Source organism: Colobus angolensis, unplaced genomic scaffold (assembly GCF_000951035.1).
Source record: "Colobus angolensis palliatus isolate OR3802 unplaced genomic scaffold, Cang.pa_1.0 Scaffold46, whole genome shotgun sequence".
Lineage (NCBI taxonomy): Eukaryota > Metazoa > Chordata > Mammalia > Primates > Cercopithecidae > Colobus > Colobus angolensis.
Genome location: NW_012118043.1, coordinates 4,267,455 through 4,286,744, shown reverse-complemented (window position 1 = coordinate 4,286,744; position 19,290 = coordinate 4,267,455). Strand labels below are relative to the sequence as shown.

At 34.7% G+C, this 19,290-nt stretch overlaps 1 protein-coding gene across 1 annotated transcript in view; it reads right to left on the bottom strand.

Moving 5' to 3' along the window:
• ATR (ATR serine/threonine kinase) overlaps positions 1 to 19,290 on the bottom strand; it is a 132,584-nt gene that overhangs the window by 3,872 nt on the left and 109,422 nt on the right. Inside the window, exons 37-46 of the mRNA XM_011958085.1 lie at positions 17,323 to 17,420; positions 16,575 to 16,807; positions 14,853 to 14,987; positions 13,238 to 13,447; positions 12,023 to 12,166; positions 8,917 to 9,067; positions 6,193 to 6,349; positions 5,923 to 6,076; positions 4,575 to 4,726; positions 887 to 992 (exon numbers count right to left, since the gene is read on the bottom strand). Coding sequence (XP_011813475.1) covers positions 887 to 992; positions 4,575 to 4,726; positions 5,923 to 6,076; positions 6,193 to 6,349; positions 8,917 to 9,067; positions 12,023 to 12,166; positions 13,238 to 13,447; positions 14,853 to 14,987; positions 16,575 to 16,807; positions 17,323 to 17,420 — 1,540 coding nt within the window. The remainder of the gene's footprint in view (positions 1 to 886; positions 993 to 4,574; positions 4,727 to 5,922; positions 6,077 to 6,192; positions 6,350 to 8,916; positions 9,068 to 12,022; positions 12,167 to 13,237; positions 13,448 to 14,852; positions 14,988 to 16,574; positions 16,808 to 17,322; positions 17,421 to 19,290) is intronic.

Sequence of the window (19,290 nt, the reverse complement as noted above, 5' to 3'; positions counted from 1 at the left end):
AGGATGGTCTCGATCTCCTGACCTCGTGATCCGCCCGTCTCGGCCTCCCAAAGTGCTGGGATTGCAGGCTTGAGCCACCGCGCCCGGCCAAGACTTATTTAAGATGTAAGAGTGGCCTCCCCTGCAAAAATAATCCTCAATCTATTCTAACTTATTAAAAACAACTATCTGAGCTAGGCACAGCATCTTATGCCTATAATCCCTGCATTTTGGGATGCTGAGGTGGGTGGATCACTTGAGACCAGGGGTTCAAGACCAGCCTAGCCAACATGGTGAAACCCATCTCTACTAAAAATATAATAATTAGCTGGCTGTGGTGGTGCATGCTTGTAATCCCAGCTATTTGGGAGGCTAAGGCAGGAGAACTGCTTGAACAGGGGAGGCAGAGGTTGCAGTGAGCCAAGATCGTGCCACTGTGCTCCAGCCTGGATGACAGAGCAAGACTTTGTCTCAACAACAACAACAACAACAACAAAACTATCTGCAAACTTTGCAGCTTCAACTAAGTAAGAAGTGAATTGCTGCATTTGTTAACATAGCTTGTGACATACTCGTGTGATATTAAAGCTCAGACCTGTTGTTCTGTAAGTTCAGGCAATTTGTACTTAAGTTTTTCCTACTGTATCTCATAACTGTGAATTGTCTATGGTTAAACAAGTGTCCCATGAACAGTTTTATTATACAAATAAGAATACTGTTAACATTAGTGACAAAAAGAAAACTTATGGCATTGTGATACTAGAGAACTAGATTTCAGAGTAATTAATAGTCACTAACAGTATTTCCAAGCAGTTCTCATGCATAGAGATGAGAACTATAGCTGCATATCAAGTTCATTTGTAGAGATGAGGACTACAGCCTATATCAAGCTATACCTTCTACTAACCTTTTCGTTGACAACTTCTCCAGTTTCATTCAGTGATGCTTTGGAATGCCCTTTCACTGGTTTACTCCACTCCACAAGAGGATCGTGTAGAAAAGTCTTTAAGACACTAAAATTGAAAGAAATATTGTGGTACGATGTTACCTTTGCATGAAGAAATCTTGCTAACATCAATATTTAAGTGAAGGATAAGAAGCTAACGGTAATACTCTTATAATACACATTACTACCTCTTCATTAAGTTATGTGAAATTTCTGTTTTGGTGTGAGGGGAGGGTAAGAGAAGGGAAGGCAGGAAAAAAGGCAAGATAGAGGAGAGTCAGAGATGTTTCGGAGAATAGAGTAAGATGAGTTCTATGTGCCATCTCTAAGTGTATACTGTGAACTGGTAAATGTCTATATGTTGAATGGAGGAATTTTATCCCTTACCATGTCTTCAATAACCATATAACATCTATAGCTACCATAGAGACCTAGCCCAGATCTTTTTTTCTTCACTCTAAACATCAAATCCAATTACCTATGGGAAATACCCAGTTGGATATGTTCCAAGCACCTCAAACTCAGTATCTCCAAAATAAAATTCATTACCTTTTCCCAACTATTTCTCCATATTCCCCAAATCATCATCCACCCAGACAAAAATCTAGGAATCATCCTTGCCCCATCTTCCTCTAACATGCAATTACACCTCCTAAATCTCTTTGGAATCTCTTCACTTATCTCTGTCTCTACTGCCGTGACACTATCCAGTACACCATCATCCTTTCCTGGGTTACTGCAATAAACCTCTAACTAGTTATGATATACTTCCTATTTCAGAGAATTTGCTTTTGCATATTCCCAACTAACCAGTATTCTACCATAATGTCTGATAGACAGCTTTTAAATAATGAAGGTGAATAAATAAGCTTTAAAAGTCCTTTCAAACAATCTGTTTCCCACAGCTAACTTCATACTTAAAGGTCAAAGACTGACTGCTCTACCCCCAAGATCAGGAACAAGACAAGGATGTCCACTTCTAGCATGTCTATTCGACATTGATTTAGCTAGGGCAAGTAGGCAAGAAAAAGAAATAAAAGGCATTGATATTAGAAAGGAAGAAGGAAAACTATATCTGCAGATGACATGTTGTTGTGGAGAGAAAATCTTAAGGAAGTCACAAAAATAATTATTAGAACTAATACTTGAATTCAGCAGATTGTAAGATACAATATCAATATATAAATATCAATTGTATATCTATACACTAGCAATGAACAATCAAAAAATGAAATTAAGAAAGATTCCATTTAGAATAAAACCAAAAGGAATACAATACTTAGGAATACAATTTTAAAAAGTTAAATATAAGACTTGACCCTAAAAACCACAAAACATTGATGAAAAAAATAAAATTCAAATAAATGGAAAAACCTTCCATGTTCATGGATCAGAAGACTTAATATGGTTAAGACAGCAATACTCCCTAATTGATTTACAAATTCAATGTCATTCCTATCAAGATCCAAACTGATTTTAAAATTAATACGGAAATATAAGGGACCCATAATAGCTAAATGATCTTGGGGGGAAAAAAGCAAAGTTGGAGCACTCACACTTTCTGATTTCAAAATTTACAACAAAGGTACAATAATCAAAATACTGTGTTGTTAGCATAAGGTTAGGCATATAGATCAATAGAATATGGCTGAAAATCAATTGACCATTTCAACAAAAAAGCCAAGATAATTAAATGAGGGGGAAAATATTCTTTTCAAAAAACGGTGCTAGGACAAATGGATATGCACATGCAAAAAAAAAAATGAATATGGACCCCTACCTTACACCATATATACAAAATAACTGAAGACAGATAAAAGTTCTAAATAGCAGAGCTAAAAGTCAAAAATACTTAGAAGAACACATGGGTATTAATCTTCATGACTTTGGATTAGGGAATCGTTTCTTAGATATGACACCAGAAACACCAAAAACAACCAGAAGAAAAAAAAACAAATTAGACTGCATCAAAATTTAAAACTTTTATGTTTCAAAGGCCATCATCAAAGAAAGTGAAGAGACAACCCACAGATGGAAGAAAATATTTGAAAATCGTATCTTATAAAGGCCTTGTATCTACAACGTGTAAAGAACTCTTGCAACTTGGCTGGGCAGGGTGGCTCATGTCTGTAATCCCAGCACTTTGGGAGGCTGAGGCGGGTGGATGGCTTGAGCTTACGAGTTCGAGACCCATTTGGGCAACATGGCAAAACCCCTTCTCTGCTGGGGAGGCTGAGGCAGGGAAATCGCTTGAACCCAGGAAGCGGAGGTTGCGGTGAGTGGAGATCATGTTACTGCACTCCAGCCTGGGTGACTGTCTCAAACAAACAAACTCTTCAACTCAAGAATAGGCCAGGCATGGTGGCTCATGCCTGTAATCCCAGCACTTTGGGAGGCCAAGGCAGGAGGATCACTTGAGGTCAGGAGTTTTAAGACCAGCCTGGCCAACACGGTAAAACCCAAACTCTTCTAAAAACGCAAGAATTAGCCAGACATGGTGGCTCATGTGCACATGCTGTCCCAGCTACTTAGGAAGCTGAGGCACGAGAATTGTTTGAACCCAGGAGGCAGATGTTGCAGTGAACTGAGATCATGCCACTGCACTCCAGACTGGCTGACAGCGAAACCCTGTCTCAAAGGAAAAAAAAAAAAGAATAAAAAGACAACCCAATTTAAAAGTGGGCCAAGGATTTCAACAGACATTTGTCCAAAGATGATCTACAAATGGCCAACAAACACATAAAAAGATGCGCACCATCACTGGTCATTAGGGAAATGCAAATTAAAACCACAATGAGATACAACTTCACATCCCTAGAATGGGTAAAATAAAAAAGGCAGACAATAACCAGTGTTAGAAAAGATGTAGAGAAATTGAAACCCACATACATTACTAGTGGGATTATAAATTGTTACAACTGCTTTGGAAAATGATTTGAGAGTTCTTCAAAATGTTAAGTATAGGATTTAACATATGACCCAGCAATTCCACTCCCAGGTATACACACAAGAACCGAAAACATATGTCCACATAAAACTTGTGCACAATGTTCACAGCCAAACTATTTATAATACAAAAAAGGTGGAAACAATCCAAATGTCTCTTAACTGATGAACAGAAAAAGAAAATGTAGTATATCCATATAACAGGATACCATCTGGCAATAAAAAACAACGAAATACTGATACATGATGAACACTGAAAATATTACGTTAAGTGAAAGAAGACAAACATGAAAGGCCACATATTAGATGATTCCATTTATATGAAATGTCCTGAACAGGTAAATCCATAGAGATAGAAAATATTATAAATGAGTGGTTACAAGTAGACAGCAGGGGTGGGAGGGCGAAGGAATCAGGAGTGACTGCTAATGCCTGTGGAATTTCTTTTTGGGCTGATGAAAATGTTTTAAAATTAGATAGTGGTAATGGTTGCACAATCTTGTGACTATAGTAAAAACCACTTAATTATGTACCTTTAAAGGGGTGAATTTATGGTATGTAAATTATATCTGCATAAAGCTATTATTTAAAAAAACTATTTCAGTCAGTGCAAAGTGTTTCCCATATAAAAACAAACATATGTAGGGGCCAATAATTATATTCAAGGTTACTGTTAAATTATTTACAAAGTATAGATGATTACCTCATTAAAGGCTCTCGCTGATCACGCATAAGCCTCATTGTAACTTCACATGCTCTTCGAAAAAGACCCTCTGTTCCCATAGGACCCATTCCATTAACCATATTATGAGTCAGGCGAAATGGTACAATTTCTGGAACTTCAAAGGTTTCTCCCTTAGAAACAATACATTTTGTTACAAACTAACAATGTTAGAATTTAAAAATCTTTACTCAGAGAACTTCATGTCCAGATTCTTTCAACAAAGAGCAAAAATACCTTCAAAATATTTATGTTGTAATTACATTAGAGGTTTGTAACATGAAGGAGCCATGTAGCTCTCTGCCTTTGCTTTTATAGAACTGAAACCATACTTGATCTTGGATAAGATCTAGGAGATAAGTGGACTTCCCTTTCATCGAGTTTAGTATAGTGAATAAACAGTATTACAGAGAAAGTTTATGCATTCAATATTTAGTCTCGTATTTTCTTTGTCTTTCTTGAGTAATATGAAATACAAATATTCTCATATATTTCTATTTTTCTTTAACACTTTCATCTTAAAACAAGAGATGAGAAGCAGCCAAGGGTCAGATGCTCACATCCCCTCATAAAGGAAATAAAATGTGTCATATAATGAAGTCCAGTTGTTCATTTTCTGCTGTCCTCTAATCTGCCTTTTCTAGGGACCTTTCATCCCTCCAATCAGTTACCCTAAATTCCTCTCTTGTATGGTTTAACCCATGCCAGTGTTTTATCTCTGATTTGTTCTCAGTTGGATCTATGATCTTTCTTGGTTTCTTGTGACAGCACAAGGCAACCTGTAGATGATGGAGGTGAAGAAAATAGTGCGCTAACCTACCAGTCTGCCCTGCAGGATTCTAATACTGGAAAATTGTAGGGGGCCTTAAAGATGGGTCCAATTACCTCAATTTATTCCCAGGCCCCACTTTGGATCTACAGAATCTAAATCTCCTGGGTATCTATAATTTTTTTTTTAATTATTGGATAATTCTGATATGTTGCTAGAATGGAAACTATCATATTAAACTACTCTGTCTCTCTAAAACTGAGTCTCAGTAAAATGAACTGATCTGCCCATATTCACATAACTAATAATTGAGTCAGAACCTAAACCTATGTTCTTGGACTTCAAATTCAGTACTAGCTGTACAGTATCACTCTTCTAAGTTCTCTCCATCCTAATATGCATTACTACATGATTGACTGATGAAAACTAGTCAACAAATTATCAATATAACTCAACTGTGAGTATAACTGCTACCAACAGGTATGTCAAGGAAGAACAGTTGTTGAGAAAAGGAAATTGGGGGAAAACATACAATTAGTAAGAGTAACTCACATCACATACCTTATTGAAAAGACAGTTGAAATCTACATGTACGCATTCACCAGTCAAAGAATCAAAGAGAATATTTTCACCATGACGGTCTCCAAGCCCCAGAATATAACCAACCATTGACATTACTGCAATGGAACGGCAGTATGCTGATCTACTACTGTACCTAAAAGAAACACAATGCCTATGAAATATCCATATACCATATGAGGCGAATATAAATCTAAAATATTAAAAATAAACATTCAACCATAACAACATATAATATTCTTGGTAAGTTACCATGATGTAGGATCAGGGAATGTTCTCAGAAACCACTCATGAAAAATAGGAGGATGCCTGGGCAGGAGAAATTCTCGGAATACTTTGAGTTTTTCAGATAAAGCTGCTGACTTTGGTAGCATACACTGGCGAAGTTCTTTTCCTGTCATATACACTCCTGCGAGGAAGAGTGATATATGATAATCACATCAGCCAAATGAAAAAAGGGGCAAAGTTTTTTTGTTAAAATTGGACAGGAAACACCTACTTTTATTCAAATTGTTATTGAAAAACAAGCATAAATGAAAAATTTTCAATTAAGCATACATAAAGTTACTGATCATATAATAAAATAATAAACCACATTATCTTCCCTTGATACAGATGACCCTTGAACAATGTGAGTTTGAACTGTGTGGGTCCACTTACATGTGATATTTTTCAACCAAACATGGATCAAAAACATGGGATGCAAAATCATCATATACTGAGGGCTGACTTTTCATACATGCAGGTTCTGTAGGGCTGACTGAGAGACTTGAGTATGTGTGGATTTTGATATGTGAGGGTATTCTGAAGCAATCCCCCAGATAAGGGGGGTCCACTGTAGTTACCCAAGTGAAGCCTCTTATTGATGCAAATTAATGTCAGTTAAAACCAGTGTTATGAAATCAAATAGTTGCAGAATACAAGACTCAGAATTAAGTCCCATATGAACTTATTTTGCATATATATGTACATATCAATATATATGTATATATATATATTTTTACATTGACACAAATTATCAAAGAAAAAATATATTTTCAAATCCAAACTCAGACATATACAATATTTCATACTTATAAATAAAGTAGTCAACAGCAAGTTCTTTGAACTCTGACTCAAGTGTCTTTGAGTTTCAGTTTTGCAACTGTGAACTCAGACAAGTTACGTAAGTTCTCTGGCACTGTCCATAAAATAGGGATAATCAGGCGTGTTAATAATAAATAAAATAATGTATCTAACATACTTGGCATAATACTCATTATATAGTAATTTAACAGTATTACTTAATGTTATAAATTGAACTTTATCTCTCAAAAAATATGCTGAAATCCTAATTCTTGGTACCCAGGAATGTGAGCTTATTCAGAAACAGGATCTTTGCAGATGTAATGTTGTTAAGACAAAGTCATTAAGGTGGGCCCTTAATTCAATAATCCAATGACTGGTGTTCTTGTGAGAAAATAGAGACACAGAGACATAGAGACAATGCTATGTAACAATAAAGGCAATGTGGTACAATACATCCAGAAGCCACAGAACACCAGAAGGTTAAAAGAAAGGCAAGGAACATTAGCCTTCAGAGAGATCATGGTATATTGTATCTTTAGCCTCCAGAACCATGAGAAGATAAATTTCTACTGTTTAAAATCGCCTAATTTGCAGTAATTTGTTACGGCAAATACCATACAAATTATGTATGAAAACATACACTTATTTTCTACTTCACTTTGATAACTTGATCTATTCATTTTTAATGTGTTATACCATATGCACTTTAAAAACATCTTATTTTAAAATAAGTTTAGATGTTACAAAAAGTTACATCATCGATACGGAGTTCCCACATATTCTTCACCCAGCTTTCCTTAATGTTCATTCTTGCATAACAATAGTACAATTATTCAAATGAGGAAATTCTTATTGTTACAGTATTATTAACCAAACTTCTGACTTTATTCAAATTTCACCAGCTGTTCCACTAACACACTTTGTTTGGGGGTCAGGATCCAATCCAGGATTACACATTACATTTAGTTGTCATCAAATGTCAACTTCTTAATGTCATCAAATCTGGGAAATCTCTTTCTTTGTCTTTCATTACTTTGACATTTGTAAGGAGTTTGGACCAGTTATATTTTTGTTTCTCTACTGTAAAGTTACTATACTTTTCCCTTTATAATTGGTAAGTATCTGATAGGGAGATACTTCAAGATTCTTCAAATAACCTGTTTCTCATCTTTGCCTATTAATTTTAGCATTCATTAATAATCACTGCCTACAATAAGTATTACTGTAGTGTTTGCTAATTGGTGATTTCCTATTTCCATCATCCTTTCTACATTTATTCATTGAAATTCTATTAGAATATAAGGAAGAAATTCCTTATTTCCTATTTATTTCTTTCACTTCCCTATTTATTTACTCAAATATTTATTTATATCAGTATGGACTCATGTTTATTTGTTTATTCCATGAGTTATAATAGTTTACAATCATTATTTATTTTGTTGCTCAAATTATCCCAGGTTTGGACAGTTGGAGCCTCTTATTCCAATCTAAAACATAAGACTTCATTCTAGCCTTCTCTCTTTCCTTTCTCCAACAATGAGAAAACTGGCTCTCATTATATACAACGTATTTACTTATTTGCTAAAGACTAGTACTGTATATACATAAAGTAGTTTCAGAATTGTTAACCAATATCTGTGAAAAACAAATATTCATATATAGTTTTGTAAGCTACCTCAAATCCTATTGGGATGAAGACAGGGAAGGAATCAAAATGGAAGGAAGGAAGGGAGGGAGGGAGGGAGGGAGAGAAACACTTAAGTGTTTCTGTATATAAAATCTAGAAATTTCACTATGGCTTATATCAAAAAACATAGGCTAACATATATTAATACCAATATACCCATATTATATGACTTAGTAGCTATTATACCCACACTGTATACTTATAAGAATTAATTTTAGTACCCTTTTCCTTATATAGTTTGGTCAGAATAGGTCTCAAACCAGCAGTGTTGTTCACCCATTCAATAATCCCACATTCATCATTCAGTGGAATAACTGCATATGTTCGAATATGAAGTTCTCTTCTACGAGACTCTGCATCTTTTCTTAAGCACTGTTAAAAAATACACATAAATTTAAAAACAAGATAGAACTCAAAATTTCTAAACATTATATCAAATATATCTAAAGATTGTTCATTTCATAACAAAAGAATGTCGATGAAGGCTTACTATGTGGTATACATGAATAATTCTTCTGAATGGTAGGGAAGGAAACTACTGGGACAGTATCTCTATTTACAAATTATTAAAAATGTCCTGGGTAGGTCCTTCTTTTTAATTATTCACTATTAATGTGACAAGAATATTGTGTTTAAAATATTTAAGTTGTATATTTAACAATGACAAAATACTGCTGTTTTATTTTCTATTGCTTTAGAGGTATTACTGAAACATTAAGTCTTTAGGCACAGAGACTGCTATTTAATTTTAATTATTTCTTTTTTTTTTTTTTTGAGAGGGAGTCTTGCTCTGTCACCCAGGGTGGCGTGATCTCGGCTCACTGCAAGCTCCGCCTCCCGGGTTCTCGCCATTCTCCTGCCTCAGCCTCCCGAGTAGCTGGGACTACAGGCGCCTGCCACCACGCCCAGCTAATTTTTTGTATTTTTAGTAGAGACGAGGTTTCACCGTGTTAGCCAGGATGGTCTCGATCTCCTGACGTCATGATCCACCCGCCTCAGCCTCCCAAAGTGCTGGGATTACAGGCGTGAGCCACCACACCTGGCCAATTTTAATTATTTCTAAAATACATAAACAATAGAGCATAAGTTCTACGACATCCTCAAAATGTATTGCTTCTCTTGTGGTTTATCACAACCTTATTTCAAAAGCTATCCCTTAGCAGAAGAAAGGCTTACATATTTCATCTGATTGATCCTGATGTATCAGGTAAAAATAAACAGTATTACGTTTAATTCTAGACCTGTATGAAGTAAGCACACATCTATAATTATAACCTGCTCAATTCAAAAGCACAATCCCTGACCAAAAATACATTTTACACTTTAGGAAATAGGTTCCATAACTACCAGGAAAACAATATGGCCATAGAATCTCATATAAAGATCACTGTGTGGCCTCCAAAACTAACATAGATTTTTACAATCAGGCTATTTTATCTTACCATGTTCATGAGGGAAAATGTAACAAAATAATTAAAGTAACAAAGCTGATTAATGTAAATTTGTAAACTAAAGCCAGGCCACTTGATACTCAAGTAAATCTGATACTCAGAAAAACACTCAGGGAGCTTTGGAGAGAACATACTAATGGTTCAGTGGTTAGTGAATTAAGATACCATTTTAACAAACAATACTTTTTTGTTGTTGTTGAGACAGAATCTCACTCTGTCACCCAGGCTGGAGTGCAGTGGCACGATCTGGGCTCATTGCAACCTCCGCCTCCCAGGCTCAACCAATTCTCATGCCTCAGCCTCCCAAGTAGCTGGGAATACAGGCGTACACCGTCGTGCCTGGCTAATTTTTGTATTTTTAGTAGAAAAAGGTTTTCGCCATGTTGGCCAGGATGGTCTCGAACTACTGGCCTCAAGTGATTTGCCCTTTTCAGCCTCCCATAATGCTGGGATTACAAGCATGAGCCACCACACCCAGCCCAAATAATATGTTAAAATAAAAAATAATCCTCCTTTTCATATTGCTTTTGAAATAGGTTTTTAATGTGGTATTAATTTTTAAATTACTTTTGGTTAAACCAAGCAGACGATAATTGTTCTTTTTTTAAAAACTCATCTAGTGCTACATCTTTTCTATGCTAAAGATCTATGACTTTAAAATGTGGGAAGGCAATGAGAAGAAAGGAGAAAAAGCTTTTAGAAAAATAATGAAGTTTCATCTTTCCACAGTATGGATCAATTTTTACCAATAGAAAAAACATACGCTATGCATTTACAAATACCTGGTTACAGAATAATTCAAAATACATAAAACCGTACATTTATAATAACCCTTTAATAAGATTCCTCATATCATCTTTGAGATAGAAATCAAATACCAATAGAACTGAAAAAATGCTAATGATTACCTTTTATTTATCTATTTATTTATTTTTAAGACTCAGGGTCTTGGCTCTGTCATCTGGGCTAGAGTGCAGTGGCATGATCATAGCTCACTGTAGCCTCGAACTCCTGGGCTCAAACGATACTCCTGCTTCAGCCTCCTGAGTAGCTAGGAATACAGACACATGCCTGGCTAATTTTTTTTTATTTTTTGTAGAGACAGGGTTTCACTATATAGGCCAGGCTGGTCTCAAACTCTTGGCCTCAAGTGGTCCTCTTTCCTGGGCCTCCGAAAGTGTTAGAATTACAAGTCTGAGCCACTGCACCCAGCCTATTTATCTTTTGATAAATATATTAACAGGCAAAAGGTAGAAGCTTCCAAATGTCCATCATTGGATAAATAGATAAATAAAATGTGGATGGAAATTATTAGACTATTATTCGGCTTTTAGAGGGAGAAAATTCTGACACTTGCTATAAAATGAATGAACGCTGAATAATGCCAAGTGATTTAAGCCAGTCATAAAGGGAGAAATACTGCACTTATATGAAGTACCTCAAATGGTTAAGTTCATGGAGACAAAGTAAATGGTGGCTGCCGAAGGCTGAGGGGAAGGGAAATGGGAAGTTATTGTTTAATAGATACAGAGTTCCAATTTGGGAAGATGAAAAAAGTTTTGGAGAGGTATGGTGGTGATGATTGTGTAACAATGTGAATGTACTTAATGCCACTGAATAATATACTTCAAAAACTGTTAAATGTTAAGTTTTATGCATGTACATTTTATCTCAATAAAAAAATTAAGTGAAAATGAAAAAGACAGTATATTTCATTCCTGCTTTTTAAGAGTGATCCGTTTGTATACTAAAATGCCTATATCAGATTGATAGTAATTATAGCAACTCTGAAATAAAAGCATTCTGGTTTTATAATAGTCAAATTTTTTTAAAATAAAAAATAAATAAATAAAATAAAAGCAAACTATTTCCAAACCTTATTAATCAAGGAATTGAATTCCATTAGTCTACAATCCTTTCTCAGGTCGTCTTTTGGCTTACACATCATGATGTAGAACTTTCCATCTGACCCTTTTAAAGAAATCTTCTTTGGTTTCTGAAGAGAAGCAAGAATTTCCACCTAAAATATAATGAGTTATATATGAATTAGGGCCAAAAATTTCTGTGTAAATGTCTATATATTATAAACCTTGAGTTACATAAAAAAAAAAAAAATTACAAGCTATATTATGTAATGAATTTGTATTTTAAATTTTTTTATTTTAATTATCTATGACCTATGAAAACAATGACTGTCTATGAACAGAAACATTTTCACCCATTAAAAATAGCTACGACATAAAAAGATTACTTCATCGCCAATACAAGTACTTACATATTCAAATACAGACAGCCCCCTTCAAAGCAGTCAAAATGTTTAAAAGATTTTTGAAACATCTTTTCAGGATCTTTCTGCAAAGCCTGAGATTCTGTTTTTCAATGCTTTATCAATTAAAAGTAATTTGATTTCTGAAATAACAAACTCCTCCAAAATTAAGTGTACCTAATGGAGTGAGTAAATAAGGTGAACAATACTGCTTAAATTAAAAACAAAGCGTAGACTGGGTACAGTGGCTCACGTTTGTTATACTAACATGGAAGGCTGAGCAGGAGGATGGCTTGAGCCTAGGAGTTCGAGACTAGCCTGGGCAACATGACGAAACCCCGTATCTTCAAAAAATTTTAAAAATTAGCTGGGCATGGTGACATGCACCTGTAGTCCCAGCTACTCAAAAGGCTGAGGTGAGCAAATTGCTTAAGCCTGAGAGGCAGAGGTTGCAGTGAGCTAAGATCACACCACTGTACTCCAGCCCGGGCAACAGAATGAGACCCTGTTTCCAAAAAAAAAAAAAAAAAAGTAGAGGAAAAATCAAACTGTGAAAAAGTAAAAATTATAGTCATACTAAAACTATAGGAGTATTTGAAAAATCAAAACATTAGGGTGAATGTGAATCATGAATCAGAATTTTTTTTAATCACTGAATTTTTTTGCCATCCGTACAAATGAGTTTAGTTTTACTCTTCTGTATTTCCAATATTTTTTTTTCTTCACAAGTAAGATTCATGTAGATTCTGTGAAATATACTTTTTATCTTAATTTGAAGTTAACAACTAAATTTTAAAATCATAGTCATATAAAACTGAAGTTTACCATATCATCAAACCCTGCAATATAGGCCCAATGTCCAGGAAATGGCTCATGGCTAGCATGGTTAGCATGGGTACCCAGAATTGATGGAAGTGTAGGTATCATGACTGATTGCAGAGGAATGAGGATTTCACTAAATGTTGCTTCTTCTACCAGTTTTTTAAGCATTTTAAAATGAGTGCTCATGCTTAATGTGGAACTACTTCCATCAACCTGAAAAAATAAATAGTGCATTTTAGTTTGTGTTTACCTTAAATTCAACTAGAACAAAAATTTCACTTTTACAATATTGTAATTACAAAGGCTCAGCAGTCTGTGGTTTCCTAATCAACCCATTTTAACCTCTGCCATTTACCTCATTAATAATAGTACCTACATCATAGGATTGTTTAATGATTAAAGGAGACAGTAGAAGCCTAAAATCTATTATCAGATATTAGAAAATCCAAAGAGTTCTGTAAATCAAACTCTCACTGAAGAAACAGTATGTGTTTGATTATGGGATACTCCAACAGGTTACCCTCAGTGGAAATATCAAATATTAAATATGCACTATATTACCTTAAAACTCTTAAAAATCCTGAATTTCTAGGTGTAGCTTGCCACAATGGTTTCAGATAAAGAACTGGAAATCTGTTGTAAAGCACTTACAATAGTATTAGTGTTTTAATAAATGTTGGCCACCATAACACTGTTTTTGATAATGTCAAGTACATCAGAGGTCAAATGGGATTAATGGAGATAATAAATGCAGATTACACTTTTGAGATGTTTATTGATAAAGGAAAGGTGAGAAATATATCTGTATCTTTTCATCTATAAACAATGATGGACTCTGAATATTTGTCAGGTGAAGTCTAGCTATGTACCTTATTAAAGAGCTTCTCTCTCCCTCCTTATAACCACCCCCACCTCCCACTTTTATCTTTCCTATACATCCTTGGGGGTTTTTCTCTAATACCTTAGGTAGAATTATGGGGTTACTCTGGTAACCATATTCCTACTTTAGTCACAAATCTACTGAAAAAAGTACTTATTACTCTAGATAACCATCTGCTTAGTTCCCTATAAGACTATAAGCACCTCAGGCAGAGAACAGATTTTATTCATCTTGTTTCCCTTAGCATAGTGCTTGTCCCCCTACCAGCACTGAAATGTATACTAAAAGAATGAGAAGTAAAACCCCAACCATCTTCCGTATCATAAGTGTAGTTTAATAATGTATATGAATTTTGAAAGTTTAAAGATATGATATCATCATAGAGACTGCTATAAGTAACTTTGAATATTTTACATACTTATATTTTTATGGCTTATTTCATATTCTCTACTAAAAATTTCTGAGAAACATGGATATCTACCCTCAGAAAATTCTTAATTTACATTAAGAACTTTTATAAATATTAGAAGGTATTTTGAAGTAAGATATATTAGAAATATTAAAAACTGCTTTATTAAGATAAATCATAAATAATTAAAATACGTAATACATTTTTATATATGTGTACACCTATATGTTAGAATTTTAATTAATCAAATGAAAAAATCAGCTCAAATTATATAAATATATATATAATTACCCCACATCAGTTTATAAACACTAAGATTATGATAGTACCGGTTTATTGCACAATTCTAGAAGCTTATCTGTTAGGCGAGTTGCATCTCCAACAAACTTCTCTAAGGATTTTTTCATATGAATGGCTTTATTTAGGATTTCCTTGCATCTGTTCACACGCATGGGATAAGAAGACTGTCATAAAAAAGAGTTAAATACTATTTTATATAAGATTCTTGAAAAATCTTAAAAAGATTTTTGATCGACAAAAAACTTAAAAAGTATTCATGATGAGAGTTTACATGATACAAATTTCCTGAAAATTTATTTGGTAATGTTATCAAGAGCCATACAAATATTGCCACACTATAACTTTGTGAATTATAAAGTTATAGGGATCTGCCCTGAAGAAATAATTAGAAATGAGAATAAACATAGACATAGCTAGATGTGTTACAACAGCAAGAAAAATAGAAATAACCTTAATGATTAACTAAACAGTTAAATAAGTTATTGAAGGCTATTTTTTAGAATTTTATATATTAAAATATCTTTAAATCATATTTAATAACAGGGAAACAATAAAGTGAAAAATGTGAAATGTATGGCAACATAATTAAATTTAGTGTTAAAATATGCTAGAAAATATACAAATAAAATTACATCAAAACATTAATGAGGCCGGGCACGGTGGCTCAAGCCTGTAATCCCAGCACTTGGGGAGGCCGAGACGGGCGGATCACGAGGTCAGGAGATCGAGACCATCCTGGCTAACACGGTGAAACCCCGTCTCTACTAAAAAAAATACAAAAAACTAGCCGGGCGAGGTGGCAGGCGCCTGTAGTCCCAGCTACTCCGGAGGCTGAGGCAGGAGAATGGCATGAACCCGGGAGGCGGAGCTTGCAGCGAGCTGAGATCTGGTCACTGCACTCCAGCCTGGGCGGCAGAGCGAGACTCCGTCTCAAAAACAAACAAACAAACAAAACAAAACAAAAAAACCTTAATGAATGGCCCAAGGTGTGAATTTTAATTTTTGTTTTATGTCTCTGTATTGCCTAAATTCTCTAAACACTTACTTATTACATATATCGACCAACATATGAATTCCCTTCAATGATGCAATAACGGTTTTTTAGTATTAAAAATTCAGGTGCTGGCAGGGCACGATAGCTCATGCCTGTAATTTCAGCACTTTGGGAGGCCCAAGCAGAAGGATCACTTGAGCCCAAGAGTTTAAGCCCAGCCTGAGCAACACAGCAAGATCCCATCTCTACAAAAAGAATTTAAAAATTAGCTGTACATGGTGACACATCCCTATCGTCCTAGCTACTGGGAAGCTGAGGCAAGAGAGTCACTTGAACCCAGGACTTTGAGGCTGCACTGAGCTATGATCCCACCATTGCTCTCAGCCTGGGCAACAGAGAAAGATCCTGTTTCTTAAGGAAAATAAAAATAAAAATTCAGGTACTTTGGATTAAAATATTTGTGAAAACATAGGTAACCATTTTGCATCAAGCATTAACTGTTTACTAGACTTCATAAAGAAAACACATGCTGAATTATTTGATCTTAAACATGCTAGTTACTTCATTTCATATGGTAAATATATCCAAATATTAAGATATAATGCTATAATTTCTCTCTTTAAAACAATTTAAAATTACTAATCTAATATAGGAGAGAAGCCCTGGAACTTGTATCTACATATTAGTATCACATAATCAGTTTCAAATAAAATGATAAAAGACCCTTTTCATATAAAAAGATAAAAGACCCTTTTACCTTTGACACAGCTGTCATCATCCACATTGCCTGTTGAGGATAGGCTAGAAATACTTTGGCTATTATTTCCATCAAGACAACAAAAACTTCATCATGAGAATGACAAATTCGAGAGATCAATTGTGAAAAAGCAGTCAAAAATTGATATGGAGCTAAATAGTTTGTATGCTCTGTGATAACCTTGTTTATTTTACCCAAATCATTCCTCATTTGTACACGATCGGAACGGCCAGCTGGGGGAAAAAATAAGTTTAAAAAACAGTAAAGGAAAGAGAAAAATCAGTATATCAGTTCATTTCACAGAACAAAAATTTTGTTTTAAAAATAGCTTTAAAGTGTGTTATTCCCATGCCCAAGGCTAGATCACTTGTCAATCTGTGAAACGACAGTTGTCTCTGTCCAACTAGAAAAAAATATTTACAGCCATTCAAAAACCCAGGGGACATTAATTTTCACTATCCATTTTAATTTGTAGGGTAAATTATTTGGCTAAAACTAACACATTTTAATATGTGTTAGGTTCATCAAGAAATAATCAGATTTTTATTTGTGGCCCTGAATTAAAACTACTTTAAATGTCTATGATTTGTTTTTCCTTTTTAACATTTAGTATCTTACTCATACTTACGTAACATCTTAATTATCAGTCATTCCAAGCTTTTAGGAAATTAGACTGCCCAGCCAAATCTGACTTTATACCAAAGTTATAATTCCTAGTCCTTTAAAATTTTTACATGAAGAGTTATACCTTTTTCCCATTCATATGCCTTTGTACCATAATCGAGCCATAGAGTTAACATTCGTGGCATTGACTGATATATGAACTGATTTCCATATTGTAGAGATCTGCAATTATATAGACAAGAAACATTATTAGCATAGCTGTCTTTTTTATATTATATGAATTAAAAATTAAAGATTTAAACTACCACATACCCTTTTCACAAAAATTATGGCATCAATATTTCTTCCTAGAAGTTATTTTTGACTCCTGTCTCCTTTGTAGCTCACTTAGCTCTGTATTGCTTGTACCAAAAACATGTACATACTATATGCTTCCACTTCCATTTCCATTTCTGGGAAGTTATAATAATTTGGTCACCCTAACTAAATCCATATTTCTGCCCTTCAATAAATTCCAGACTAACATTCCTGAAATTCTGGTTTTATCATGCTCTCCCCTTAATCAAAAACAGGAATCAATACCTACATATTAAAACTATATAAATGATTCTGCCTGGGATTCAAATATTCAGAATCTTTTATCTCCATAATTTTCCAATCTTAGCATCTTGCCACTCACCAGTATGCATTTTCCATCAAGTCTGGTTTCCGCACCATCCTACAAACTAACCACTCAACCCTGTTTCTCGTGAAATTTGTGAAAAGTTAAAGTTCTCTCCTTCTTGAATTATTTGGAGGCCTGGATATCAGTTTATTTTCAAAATAAATTTTATTGTGGTTAAATATACAAAAAATTTACCATCATAACCATTTTTAAGTGTACAGTTCAGTGGTATATTAATATGGTTGTACATTCACATTGTTGTGCCATCATCACCACCATTCCCCCTCCAGAACTTTTTTCATCTTCCCAAATTGGAACCCCATACCTATTAAACAGTAACTTCCCATCTCCTTCCCTACCCAGTCTCTGGCAACCACCATTGTGCTTTCTGTCTTCATGAATTTGACCATTTGATGTACCTCATATAAGTGGAAACATACAGTATTTGTCCTTTTTGTGACTGGCTTATTTCACTTAGCATAATGTCCTCAAGGTTCATCCATGTTGTAGCATATGTCAGAATTTCTTTCCTTTTTAAAGCAGAATAATATTCCATTGTGTCTACACTACATTTTGCTGATCAATTCATCTCCCAATGAATTCTTGCACTGCTTTCATGTTCTAGCTATTGTGAATAATGTTGCTATGAAGATGAGTGTACAGATATCTTTTTGAGACCCGCAGAGACAGTTTAATGATACAGAATTGCATTTGCCATTCTACAACTATAGAAGAAGTGGGGACTTTCTTTTCCTCTTCTTATTTTGTCAAGATTAATTTAATCAGAAATTAGGAGAGATAGCAGGTTTTTTTTTTTTTTTTTTTTGAGACACAGTCTCACTCTCTTGCCCAGACTGGAGTGTAGAGGCACGATCTTGGCTCATTGCAACCTCTGCCTACCAGGTTCAGGCCATTCTCCTGCCTCAGCCTCCCAAGTAGCTGGGACTACAGGTGCCCGCCACCATGCCCGGATAATTTTTTTATTTTTAGTAGAGATGGGATTTCACCATATTGGCCAGGCTGGTCTTGAACTCCTGACCTTGTGATCGCCTGCCTCAGCCTCCCAAAGTGGTGGGATTACAGGTGTGAGCCACCATCGCGCCTGGCCGCGGGTTTTTTTTAAAGGTGCACAACATGATGTTTTTGTTTTTAAACATTTCTTTATTTATTTAAATTGACAAAAATTGTGTATATTTATTGTGCACATGTTTTGAAGTATACATTGTGGAAGAGCTAAACCAAGCTAATTCGCACATGCTAATTATTTCACATACTTATTTTGTTGTGGAATAAAATCTATTCTCTCAGCAATTTTTCAATATAAAACGTTTGTTTTTTTTTTTTAATTTTTTTTTTTATTATACTTTAAGTTCTAGGGTACATGTGCATAACGTGCAGGTTTGTTACATATGTATACTTGTGCCATGT